The sequence below is a fragment of the Humulus lupulus genome, chromosome 1 (assembly GCF_963169125.1).
Source record: "Humulus lupulus chromosome 1, drHumLupu1.1, whole genome shotgun sequence".
NCBI lineage: Eukaryota > Viridiplantae > Streptophyta > Magnoliopsida > Rosales > Cannabaceae > Humulus > Humulus lupulus.
This window is the reverse complement of record NC_084793.1, coordinates 82,369,761-82,383,623: the sequence shown is the minus strand read 5'-3', so window position 1 is coordinate 82,383,623 and position 13,863 is coordinate 82,369,761. Positions and strand designations below refer to the sequence as shown.

General features: G+C 37.5%; 2 protein-coding genes and 1 long non-coding RNA gene across 3 annotated transcripts; 1 reads left to right on the top strand and 2 right to left on the bottom strand.

Annotated features, from left to right (window-relative positions):
• Positions 1-744: 744 nt before the first annotated feature.
• LOC133817402 (classical arabinogalactan protein 1-like) lies at positions 745-1,155 on the top strand. Its single transcript, XM_062249915.1, has one exon. It carries the CDS (start codon positions 745-747, stop codon positions 1,153-1,155), a length of 411 nt encoding a protein of 136 aa, XP_062105899.1.
• Positions 1,156-3,668: 2,513 nt separating this feature from the next.
• Positions 3,669-4,131, bottom strand: LOC133812985 (uncharacterized). Its single transcript, XR_009884050.1, has 2 exons — positions 4,074-4,131; positions 3,669-3,964 (listed from the first exon to the last, which is right to left on the bottom strand). It is a non-coding gene; the product is annotated as an uncharacterized LOC133812985 (long non-coding RNA).
• Positions 4,132-5,636: 1,505 nt separating this feature from the next.
• LOC133817384 (zinc finger BED domain-containing protein DAYSLEEPER-like) lies at positions 5,637-6,455 on the bottom strand. The gene has a single exon (XM_062249891.1). The coding sequence runs from the start codon at positions 6,453-6,455 to the stop codon at positions 5,637-5,639; it is 819 nt and encodes a 272-aa protein (XP_062105875.1).
• Between the last annotated feature and the right edge of the window lie 7,408 nt (positions 6,456-13,863).

Genomic DNA, 13,863 nt, shown 5'->3' with positions numbered 1-13,863 from the left:
TAATTACTATTAAATAATATCCTATGTGTTATAAATAACACGCTATAAATAACACATTGCCTCACAAACAATTAAAAATCTCATATTATGTACACTAGACCATCTTCAACCTTCTGATCATAAACTTAGAAGACAAACATATGTTACTTACCATAGTGGGAGTTGAATCTCCCATTGATCGTGAAGATGCCATCTTCAACCTTTAGAGTTTCTCTCGACAAACACTAACTTTGAATCTCTTAGATACATTTTGCTCTAAAGTTTAGCTTCCGATTTTCCTACAACGATATATAAGGCACTGCTTAGGTAAGGGCATCCATTTTTCCCCTACACGTGAGGGCATTTTTATAGTCGTTGATCTATAATCTGACGGATGCGATTTATATGGTTATGGTGGTCTTGGCTGTATTTGAGTCTTTCCGTATCTTTTTTTAGTTTAAAAGAGTCATGTGCACCATTTAATGTTTGCTTTATTTTTTTTCTAATTCTAGCCTTTTCTTATTTTTAAATTGTTCTTGATAAATGGCACATCTTAATGTTGAATATGGCATTCGACCTCTATTTCTCCTAATAGATTTGATAAATGTGAGTGTGATCTTAAATACAAAACTGGATATAGTAAGAAATTATTTCAATTGATATCTTAAACAAGCCTATTCTTCTCTTCTCTCTGCTCAAGATATTCAGACTCAAGACAGACTAATTTTCTCTTTCTAAACCCTCGCATTCGATCTCTTTCTAGAAATGGCGGTGAGCTTTGCTTTGGTAGTAGCAATTGCAGCATTGCTAGTGGTCTCCACCCATGCCCAGTCCCTTGCTCCTTCTCCATATGAACAAACTCCCAGGACAATCTCTCCTACTCCGGCTCAGTCACCTATGATAACTGCTACTCCTGCTTTGACGGTGACTGCCATAACTTTGACGGCTGCTTCCACGACATCTACCAATGTTACATCTTCACCATCTTCTTCACCTGTTGTCACTGATGTTCTAGCTTCATCTCCATCATCAATCTCTAGATCTTCTTCTAGCTCTCCAACAGGGAGTGGATCGATATGTTGGAAATGCAGTATAGCTATACAGACGTATTTGTGTGATCATGTGTTTCAAGCCTACAAAACTACCTTACATGTGCCACGGGACCGACAAACATGAATGGTAACTCAACCAACCAACATAACATAGATTTCAGACGCCATATATGCTAGCCATTATCATGTTCCAAGCACAATCTACAGATTTAGAACAATAAAAATGGAGATTTTCTTAACGGAAGGGATGATATTGGATTTAGGGATTGCTTCATAAAGAAAGATGTACGTACAAAATAAAATTTTATTTAGTAAAATATTCACTATTCTGAAAAGAAAAACGTAATCTAAGGAAAGCAAAAAACAAATATTTAAAATTATACTTAATTGGTTCACAGAACATTATAAGGGCGTGCACCCTCCAAATCCAACCAATAACAAGTAAAAAAATGCCCCCATGTGTAAGAACAAAATGAGTGCCCCTACTTAATAAAAATCTTGTACATATTTTGAAGAGTAATGGGTCTTGAACATGTGTTTTGTGTTTTAATAAATGTTTTTGACAAAGATTTGATTATATTAATAAGCTTTAGGTTTTATTAGTTAGTTTTAGATTTTAATTAATATTTATTTTGACTTATGTAAAATTTCATTTGGCTTTAGATTAAATATGACTAGAAAATAATTTAAAAATCGACAACTGCATACAAGAGTATTGTTACATCCATACTAAAAATATAAGTAGTTCCTCTTTTGTTTGATTGGGACATTATTAGTAACTATTTCAAATGATTAGGGAGTTTACCCATTAATTAAAATACTTATATCATAAACATAAATAACAAATGATAAAATTAATCATTTATTGTTGTAGTACATTGGTAATTGTAGTATAATAAACTAGCACTAAATATAAAATCAATTATATGATTTTACAATCTTTATAAGTTAAAGTGTTGGGTATAACTTATAATGCCATCTTTATTCTCATCTAGATTTTTCAAAATTTTAACTAAGATACTCGATGTCTAATCAAAGGGACATCCCTTTAGTTAGAGATAGGGCTGCACATGGGTTGGGTTGGCCGGGTTGAGGACATTTGAATGAGCCAACCCAATTACATCGGGTTAGAGAATCATAACCCATTCAAAATATTTTTATTGTATAACCCAACCCTACTATTTACATTGTGGGTTGGTTTGGTTGGGTTATACATAATTTTTAAATATTAAAAGTTTAAAATTCCTATGAAGTTTAATTTTCAAAATAAATAATTCTTATCAGAATTTTGAAAAAAGATGATCAAATTAAAACATAAAAACAAGAAAATGAAGTCTTGGTGGTTAAAATCTAACCATCCAAGCCAAAACATTACAATCGTCCAAACATAAGTCCTAAAGTTATTACAATCATCCATAAGATAAGTCCAAAAAAGTTCAACCAAAATAAAAAAAATTGAATACATCAATCAACAATAACAGTCTTGGTCTTCTCCTTTGATGTTGCCTTGGCCTTGGGTTTGTTTTCTTCTACAATTAAAAAACAGAAGTTAAATAATTTATTGAAAAATAAATAAGCATAAAACAAAGAACACTATTATCAAATCAATCTATTTAGTTTATTTACCTTCTTCAAGAAACACATAAGATTGTATTTCATCCAAATACTCCATTGATTGAATTCCTTTATGACTCTCCTTCAACCAACTTTGAGTGCATACTAGTGCCTCCACCATTTTTGGACTTAAAGAACTCCTAAATGAGTCCAAAATACATCCACTAGTACTAAACGTAGATTCATAAGCCATAGTAGACACAGGGATAGCAAGAACATCTTTAGCAATCATAGATAAAATCTTATACCTATTAGAATTATCCTTCCACCAAAGTAGGATATCAAATGAGGAAGTCATTGGATTGACTGGTTCTTCAGCCAAGTATCTATCAACATCATTCATTTTCTCAGTCACAAACATTTGTTGTTGTTGCAAATAATTTTCCAATAATCTCCTCCTATGAGTTTTTTCCCATCACTCTTTGGTGGTGAGTCACTTTTGATAACCTGAAAAAGAAATACAAAACAACAACTCAACAAACAATAAAACCAATGAAAATAAATTAAAAAAATCAGCAACTAACCTTATCACCATCACTATCACCCTCAACATTATAACAATTGTACAATCGTTAAAGTATTTGTTCCACCTCGACAACATTCTTAGCAACAGTTTCAGCATCATAAACAGTCTCAAAACAATATTTCAAATACTTCAACTTATACCTTGGATTAGGGGTGAGCATCGGTCAGTTTGGGCGGTTTTTTCACAACAAAAAATCCAGAATTCGGTTTTCGGTCCGGATTGGTGCAATCCAAAAACCGACCGAACCAAACCAATTTTAAAAAAAAACGACCGTTTTGGACCGCGGTTTGGTCGGTTAAACCGACCAAACCGAATTGATTATTGTTTTTTTTTTTGGAAGTTTTAGTTAAAAAATTAAAAAATTTGGATTGTTGGAATCCATTTTTGTGCGTTTTTAAAACATAAATATATAGAACATAATTACATTTACAAATTTTAAAGTTTGAAACATAATTAAAAGTCCATAAGAGCATAACATAATCTCAAATCACAACACATCATCAAAAGTCTAATACTCCAATATCTATTAGTTCAATCCAAGACACAACCCAATTAAAATTTAAAACCAAAAGACTACAACCACAAATCTCAACACATGATTAAAGTTTAAACTTAAAGTCCAAAGTCCATAGTCCATAGTCCATTACAACACAAATTAAATCTAAGTCTAATCGACTACAACAACACAAATCAAGTTCAAATTTCAAAAGAATAGATAGAAAACAAAGTCCAATCCAAAATCCAGCATTCATTCATTTCATGGCCTGCATCAAGCAACCATGACCACCTGCTCCTAAGACAAAAGAAAGAATAAAATTATAATGTATATATAACACAAGCTACATGGTACTTTTGAGAGAAATAAAGCTACTAAACTACAATCTTAGAATTCAACTAGTTACCTTGAGATTTCAATTGTTCTTATTGGTCCCACTCCCAGACCCACTACCAAGATTCTCAGGTACATAGGTAATACACGAGCCATCACCTGACAAATATTCAATTAATACAAATAAGCTATAATATATATATATAATATTTCAATTAGAATAAGCTATTAAGTAAATAAATACCTAGAAAAACTTGTTCACTTGCCTCTAAACCATCAATCTCATCCATGTATTGTCGAAGCACAACAGGCTCTTCAGACTCACAAGTATACCAATTTTTGGAACAAATCAAAGCCTCCACCATCCTCGGGGATAAGGAACTCCTAAATGAATCTAAGATTCTTCCCCCAGTAGAAAAAGCCGATTCAGATGCTACTGTAGACATCTGAACAGCCAATACATCTTTTGCCATGCGTGCAACTATTGGATACTTGAATCCATTCTGTTTCCACCATCGTAGAATATCAAAGGTAGGATCAAGTTTCTCACGACGATCACTCAAGTAGTATTCAAGATCATCTTCTTCAATGTCATCACTAAGTTGTAGTTGCCCTTGAAGAAATGATTCTGTAGTGGAATTGATAACAGGCTGAGATGGCTGAGACTGAGATTGAGATGGTTGAGCTTGAGATGACTGAGATGGTTGTTGTTGTTTATAAAAAGCATATAGCTGTGCCAAAGTATTTGTCACCAACTTTATCATTTTTTCAGCCTCACTTGAAGTGTACACAAATTTGAAACCACGATTCACAACCTCTAATTTATACCTTGGATCAAGGATATTGGCAATAAATGTCAACATATTCAGCTTCTCAATCCTTCCCCAGTACTTGTCATACTTTTGTTTCATACTAACTGCCATAGCCCCTAACAAAGTATCAGGATTAGAAGCCATAGTAGTTAAATCAGCTTGAACCTTCAAAATATCTAGAAGGAATAGATTGGATGTGACATATAATGACCCACTAAATCGATTAGTAAGATCATAGAATCTCCTCAAAAAGTCGCAAATACAACTGCTTTTTCCCAGTCTAGGTTGGTTGGTGGGCCATCCATTCTTTCTTCATCAAAGTACTTTGTGTAGTTCGCATCTGCTTCCAAATTCTCAAAAGCCTTCTTGAATTTTATAGCAGATTCTAACATCAAGTAGGTGGAGTTCCACCTAGTAACCACATCCAAGCATAACAAGGCTTTTGATTCAATGTTTGCATCCTTGCAACTTTCTTTAAATCTTTTCAGTCTAGTTGGAGATGACCGAACATATCTCACCGCATTTCAAATGCTTGAAATTGCGTCATTCAACTCTTTCAACCCATCAGTTACTATCAAATTCAAAATATGAGCTGAACACCTCATATGAAACATTTCGCCATTCAATGGAATGGTATTGTCTTTGTCCAACAAGTGCCCCTTCAATTTTCTAAGAGCAACGTCATTTGAGGAGGCATTGTCAACTGTCACTGCAAAAACTGAGGAGATACCCCACTCATTAAGACAATTTATCAACTCTTTCCCCACCAAGTCCCCTTTATGGCTAGGAACTTGGATAAAGTGGATAATTCTCTTCTGCATTTTTCAATTATCATCAACCCAATGTGCAGTCAAATACAAATAACTAATATTCTGGATTGATGTCCAACAATCGGTGGTCAACGACACTCTGTGCTTCACCAAAATCGACTTCAACTCTTTCTTCTGATCTAGAAACACATTGTAAATATCTCTCACAACAGTAAATCTTGATGGGAACTGAAATGTGGGAAAGAAATGTTTAATGAGCTTTTGAAATCCTTTTCCTTCCACGTGCCTAGAGGATAACTCATCCATAATGATATATTCGGCGATCACTTTCCGAACAGCATTTTGATTAAACCTTAGCGGCAGACCACTTGAAGCAACTTCTTCTTCATTGCAGGTTGTTGTCTTTTTAGTAAATCTATCCATAGTTGATTGTGGCTTCTTACTTTGCTCAACCCAATCACTGAAAGGACACTTCTTACATTTTCTCTCCACATGTGCCCATAGTGTGCTAGTCCCATTCAACTTTGTATTAGCCGCATAATCGGTGCCACAATAATTGCAAGCAGCTCTTGGCTTCTTAGGATCACAATCAGGCAACATAGTGTAATGACCCCACACGCTCAATGTTTTCTTTCCAGCCCTTTGCTTCTTTTCTGGTCGTTCAACCTCTTTCTCCTTTTCTTTTTCATTATCCTCTTTCTCAGTCTCTTTGTCTTTTTCCTTATCTTGATTTTGTCGATCATTCCTCTTCTTTCGTACGTTCTCTTTTTTCCTTTCCTTCGCTTGTTCTTCTCCATCAGAACTTGACAAATTAGTTTCAACATACTCCAACCACTCCCCCATCATCCCTTCTAAATTTTCCTCGCTATCCATATTAACGATCTATTTACATATTTATAAACACAATTTCAGCAACAAATATAAAACATAATATGAATGTGCCCATAAATGAAAGTTGTGTTTCTTCTTGCTAGTTTAACTTGTAAAACATAATAAATATAAAACATAATAACAAGACATGATGATTATGATCATTATCTAGTCAATATAAATATAAATACTTCTAACAACAACACTTATCATATTATTAATTTAATTACTCTAAAGAAAAATTATCATATTGGAAACACCTTTTGCATAGTATGAATAATGGTGGGTTTAGTATTCCATAATTTAGGGAAAAGTTGAGTAAAAAAATAACTAGAGCCAAACCGAAATTAACAATACTCGTCATCAAGTCCCCTGATTCAAAGATATCTAAGACCACAACTCTCACTCAAGTGATAATAATTATAATAATTAAAACAATTTGCATAGAAAATTCAAAAGACAAAAAGATAAAAATATAGATGGACACAGAGGGCAGAGACAAAGACAGCGCATGGGTTTTGTCAATATCAGCTGGGCATTGGAGTCAACATGTACTAGATAGATGCTAGTATAGTCTAATTAATTAATATTCAAGTTGTAAGATTAAGATACATTACATTAGTCAATGCCACCATTCCTAAGGAGGTATCCGTTGAATGTGTGTGAAATTCTACATGTTGAATATTATGTTTTTGTTGGCAACATGATCCTTCAAACATGAGATTTCCTTTGAGTGACCATATGGCAACTGGGCCGTACATATACATATGTATTCATACTATGTGTTGTGTGTCTTTTTTTTTTTTAAATGACTTGCATTATCAAACTAAATCAACTCCTCCATGCGAATGCAACAAGATAAGAATCAGTCTAAAAATGCTCAACAAAGTTCATACTTGTGTTCCAAGACGTTCTCTTTTTTCAGTTTTCCATAATAAAAGCATCATTTTTAAATTTCAAACAGAATAGTTCAGCCATGAAAGTGAATAGCAGATTCGCAACTATTTATTTTACTACAAGTGTGTATCATTGACAAAGATAAATCCATATGGAATAAAAAAATTTAACTACACCTAATTATTATATATACACAACCTATTTGTATACTGAAGAAATTAGACATATTACACTGTACACATCGTAATCATTTATTATGATTATTTAAATCTGGTCCTTTAACACAATTGAGATATCAATATATTTAAGAGCATATAAAACTGATAATTAATAGTGTTTTCCAATATATATTCATAATGATATATATATGTCTCAATCTGTTTTAACGAAGCTGCATACCTCGAGTCACTGTGTCCGTGAGTGAAGCAGTCGCCGGAGTGGGAAGGCACTGTGTCCGTGAAGCAGTCGCCGGAGTGGGCTGGGCAGTGCTGCCACCGAGTCGCGTTTGCTCGGTGTCGGTCCGTTCCGTTCGTTTCATTTGGGCAGAGGGATAAGCGAAACAGAGAGGAAGAGGAGGAGATGAGGAGATGATGAGAGAGACAGAGAGGAAGAGGCTAGGCCGTTCCATTCCGTTCGTTTGGGCAATCGCCGGAGGGAGGAGAAAGAGAGGAAGGAAGGAGGCGACACCGTAGGGGCTGAGCTGCTGAGAGGAGTATATGCGATGAGATAGAGATAGAGAGACCGAGAGAAGAGATGCCCTAGTAAAAAAACATATCAGATTTTATTTATTTTTTAATTAATAATTATATAATATTATATTATTATATATAATAGTGCTCGGTCGGTTTCGGTTCCGTTCGGTCGGTCCGGACAATATTTCCAAACCGACCAAACAGTGGCGGTTTTTTCGGTGTTCGGTTTAATCGGTTTCGATTTTTTCGGTGTTCAGATGGTCGGTTTATCCGGTTTTTTCTGTTTTTCGGATTTTATGCTCAGCCCTACCTTGGATCAAGCACAACAGCCAAAAACAACAAATGATTGATGCTCTCTGAATTGCCCCAATATTTGTCATATTTCTTTTTCATACTAGTAGTCATGGTCGATAACAAAGGATCACTACTAGCAGCCAAAACACTTAATTGAGTGTGAATCTCACAAATCTCATGGTAAAAGGTGTTGGAAGTTACATGAAAGGTGCCACTAAATTTTAGAGTAACTTCATAAAAAGTGGAAAGAAATTTAACAAAAATCATAGCACTCTCCCAATCACTAGAACTAGGTGGCCCAATCATTTTCTTCCCATTTTCATTTTCTGTGAAAAAACTTAAAAATTTATCATCTTCCTCCTCATACCTTGCAAAAGCTTTTTCAAATTTAAGAGCCACATTTAACATCATGAAAGTAGAATTCCACCTTGAAGGGACATCTAAAACCAACCACTCCTTATAATCAATTCTGTCCCTTTCCACACAAGCTTTAAATTTTTGCAATCTTGCAGGAGATGACCGAATATATCTCACATAATTACGAATGGCAGCAATTGAATCATGCATGTCTTTCAACCCCTCATTCGCAATTAGATTTATTATGTGTGCACCACACCTCAAATGCATAAACTCACCATCAAGAACAGACGCATTCCATGCCTTAACCCTCCTCTTTACATAACCAACAGCTACATCATTAGCTGATGCATTATCAACAGCCACAACAAAGATCTTTTCTACTCCTCAACCAAGCAAACAAGCTTCTATCACCTTACCAATAGTTTCACCCTTGTGATTAGAAATTTGACAAAAATTTATAATTTTTTTTTGCAAATGTCAATCACTATCAACATAGTGTGCAGTGAGACACATATAAGCCATTTGGGTGGAAGATGTCCAAGAATCAGTTGTTAAACATAACATTTGCCCAACCTTGGTTAACTCCTTCTTCAACTTAACCCTCTCATCACAAAACAACTGATATATATCCCTAGTAACAGTCATTCTACTAGGGACAAGAAACTTGGGTTGCAACTCCTGAACAAACTCCCTAAAACATTTACCTTCTACAACATTAAAGGCTTGCTCATCCTTCACCACAAACCGAGCTAATGCTTTTCGACATCTCTCCTTATGAAATGTCACAGCCAACAAGTTTCCCTCTCCATCATTAGCACTTTGAAATGAAAGCAATTTTTGTTTTTTATCAGCTACCCTATATGGATACTTCTTGCATTGGTTGTTTAGATGGACCCACAAACTACTTGTCCCAACTCTCCTACTATCACAAGAATAATCTTTCCCACAATAATTACAAGTGCATCTAAGGTCTTTAGGATTCCCATCCTTCACTTTTGTAAAGTGATCCCAAACAGTAGAGTTCCTAGTTGGATTTTTCCTAGATTTAGTTGGTTCATCATTGCCTTCTTTTTTGGGTGACTTGAGCTCAAAAGGAGTTGTGTTTGTGGTGGTGTTTGGGGTAGTGTTTGTGGTATCAAGCACTTCACCTTGTTGACCCTCGATTGGGCCAACGACACGAAGTCAGAATTACGACAAGAAATGAGATAATAGTCAAGAATTGAATCAAATGGTAAAGAAATGACACAAGCGATTTATAGTGGTTCGACCCCAACAATGTGGTAACAACCTACGTCCACTTAGTGTTATTATTGATGTTGAATCTCAATGTCATGATCAAAGAACTAGGGTTCTTAAGTTTCACAAGCCTTAGGAGAATTACAACAATCCGGTGGATAATCACACTTACGTTCTTATTATGAGTATTTAGAGAAAAGAATCGAAAAGTCTCTTCCTTGAGCCCTCTCCTGCATATTTATAGGCTCAAGGGGGGTTACATGGGCCAATGGGCCTTAATTATCCTTAATATCAGCGTATCAAGGCAATAAAGAGGAAATAATAAATGTAATTATTACAAGATTGCGTATCTTAAAGGAAATAAACTGAAGCATCCGACCAGTCTGGTCGCATCTAATCGTGAGGTTTGATGAAGCAATAAGGGACTGGTCGATAGTTGAACAACACCTCTTCACTTTGACGTTGCCACGTGCCAACCACGTGTGAGAAATTCTTGCCACGTCCCATTTTTGGGTAAACATTTGCCCCCCAAGTTTATTTTACTACGACTAGCATAAAGTAAACTTAGGTGTCTGACCTTTTGCATGCCCCATAAAACCTGTCAGAGTCATCCATGCCTCTTCAAAAAAGGTAACCAATCAGGTCTTTTCGGTTTCCCAAAAAATTGTCTAACGGCTATTGCGTTTCCCTATGCTTTGAAAAAAGTAATTCCATGATTACCTCTTTTACAGTGCCACGATCAATATAAATAATCTCCCAAGATCATTTTTTACCTTTTACTTTTTACTTATTCCTCAAGAACATTGAAGAACAGAGCCAAATAAACCTAGAAACTTTCGTCGCTGATCCAAGGTACTTATACTCAGTCGTTCGAGACGCACGTGTTCGTACTTCAATTTTTATTCAAGTAAGTTTTCCAAACCTTTCAGTTATTTTAGATGCCATGCAACACCTGTTTCATCTTCGTTTTGTATTCTAAGTTTTTGAGCATTCTCGACTATTCTTGAAAAATTGCTTCGGGGTAGACGATTACACTGATCTGTGTTTGATATGGTAGTGAAATAATGTTTTATAGGGGTTAAGAATTAGTTTGGTAGTTAGGATATTTAACTTAGGGCGTGAAATCGAAGTAAAAATTCGATTTCTGAGCATGTAGAAAAAACTGGGTTTTTCCCGCCCTTTCAAAATCGAAAAGTTTTTCCTGAAAAACTTTTCACTTCTACTTTTTAATCCATTTCCCAAACTGCTCGCTTGAAAAGTAGTGTTTTTTGTTAGAATGCTGCTGGTTGTATAAAAACTTAACTTTTATACACGAGCAACGTTATTCCAACTTTTAAACACCAGTTTTTAGGCCGTAGATTCTCATCTCCCCTTTTCTGTTCGCATATTTTCATGCAAGATCCATGGGAAAGTGAGAGGCCTATCGACGACGATTTGCTGGCCCAATTGCTTGAGGACGAGGAGCAACCGTCGCTGTTGATCCCAAAGATCCCTTTTCTCATGTCATCCCAAACAATCCATCGACCCCACCTCAAAACATGGGTCGAGTAAAGTCCAAAGCCCAGAAAAGAAACCTTCCACTCCTCCTTCAAATCAGCCTACTCCTTAGGCTAACATTCCTTCGACCAGTGGTCGAGAAGAAAATACCTGCGACCCAGAAATCCAAAGTCAAGCCCAACTTCGAAACGTCATTCGACCAGACGTCGAATGGTACGTCGCTCCCCCTAGACAAATTTCGGTTAGGATGATAGCCAACTATCTTAGGAAGTACGGACTTCCTGGGATAGCCTTAGTTCGACTGACCAGAGACTAATGGGCAAACCTTCCCGGAGGTGCCTTCAGCGCCTGGTCAAGGTACCATATTGAGGCAAGAGCGATCCTGCCTCTCCATCCTTTCTTCCAAGGAGTGGTCAACTATTTTGGGGTCGATCCTTTCCAAATAACCCCAAATGGGTATAGAATGCTCTTCGCACTCTATATCCTTTATAGTCATAAGAAATGGCATGTTCCTACGCCACACGAGGTCAACTACCTGTTCGACCGAAAATCCAACCCCAACCAAGAAAATATGGGGTTCTTTCATTTTTGCCACCAGGAAACGACCTGCACTTTCCTAAGTGATACCACTTTTAAATCCAATGTGGGGAAGTACCATCTAGAGTACTTTTTGACTACTGACATGGTTGCCAACAACCTGGCCTTCACTCAAGGAGGTAATATCTTTGTTCTCCTGGTTGTTTATTTTCCTTTAATTTTTCTTGCATTCCCCTTAGAGATTTAGCGTATTTCAGGTCCATGGCTGCGACCGGCTCCCACTCCAAACATGGAAGTCCAAGCAGCACTCTTGGCCAGCATGACTGACGTAGAGAAGAGCGTCAAATAGCTGGTCACTAAAGCTAACCTGAGATTGGTCGGGCATTTGGCACCTCACCAGGATGTGAGGGAGTCAACGGCGGGGAGTGCCACCGGTGAGGAGATTCCCGAGTAGCACCCAGATGTGTCGCAACCTCAAAGGAGGAGGACGACTGGAGAGACAATCAGGGCACCCTCCAGCACCCCGCGAGCAGCTGCTCCCCCTGCCCCTACGGGAAAGGGAAAAAAGAAAGTTTTTGAACCTCCTGCACCCATCGATGAGTCCTCAGATGAGAACAGTGTTGTTTTCTCATTCTTAGATAGTTTGCCAATTCCCTGTCACTTATTTGACGGGGGCAGCAACTTTAAGTATACTCCAAACTTAGATTCAGATTTCTTCCAGGCAGTAAGTGAGGGTAGCAGTAGTTCAGTAAGTAATGTAGCGACCAGTAGTTATAGCACAGGTACTTTACTTATAATTTCCTTGCTTTCCTTTTTAGCTCCATCTATATATATTGTCTCACTGCTCGCAATGTTTCCTTACATGTAGATATGTTGACTGAAGACGTGTTCGATCACTACACCGCCACTGCTACTCCCTCGAGCAGGAAGAAAGACAACAAGAGGGTTCGCAAAGAAAGCAGCAAAACTGCTTCAAAGAAGGCCCGGACTGAGGGTCCTTCAGCAGCTGCTCCTTCGAAGGAAGCCACGCCGCCTCCCACAAAGGAAACAACGCCACCTCTTTCTCCACTCGACCAGCCGTCTTTAAATGCACTGGTCAACCAACACTCTACTCCTTCAGCGCCTACCGACCAGTCACACCACACAGCCCGAAGACACTCTGGCCAGCACCGTGGTCAGTTCTGCCAGGGAGAGAATATACAAACTCTCCAAGCATAAACGCAGTCAGGAGGCCATCATCGACACCAGCTCCATGGAAGCCGACCAAATATTAAACCGAGGGCTGAACGCGATAGCCAGTGTAAGTTGTTTTTTATTGTTGAGTCATTTTACTCTGTTAATTTCTACCATCATCTTATTTCTTTTATCTGATTGCACGGATTGCTGACTATCACTGCTGGTTGGCGTCGCACGGGTACTTTGGTCACCCAGACCAAAGACTTTGACATCAGGCACACTGAGGCAGTGAAGGTGCTCGAGGGGAAGAATGCTGACCTGCTCGAGAAAAACGCAGAGCTGACCAAACAGAATGATGAACTGCACGAGAGCCGGGCTGCCCTGAACAAATCTAATGAAGACAAAGAAAGATTCAGGGAGAGTGCCAAACTCAACTACCAAGAAGCCAAACAGCTTGAGCTCGATCTGATTGCCAGCAGAAAGGAGACGGAGGAGCTGGAGGGGCGTGTTAAGGAGCTCGAAGAGGCTAATGTCAAAAACATGGAGAAGTATAGGAAAGCCACCCACCTTTGCTTCTACGAGTTTTGGAAGCATAATCAAAAGGCCGACTTCAGCTATCTGTCTGAGCGCCTGAGACGAACTTTAATGACTCGATGCATCATTCGCCTAGAGGAAAAAGAAAGAGCCAAAACTCCTGCTTCCCCAGAAATTTCCTTAGCAAC

Excerpts from the sequence above, each read along its gene's own strand:
- LOC133817402 (XM_062249915.1), top strand. The coding sequence starts at position 745 with ATGGCGGTGAGCTTTGCTTTGGTAGTAGCAATTGCAGCATTGCTAGTG.
- LOC133817384 (XM_062249891.1), bottom strand. The coding sequence starts at position 6,455 with ATGGATAGCGAGGAAAATTTAGAAGGGATGATGGGGGAGTGGTTGGAG.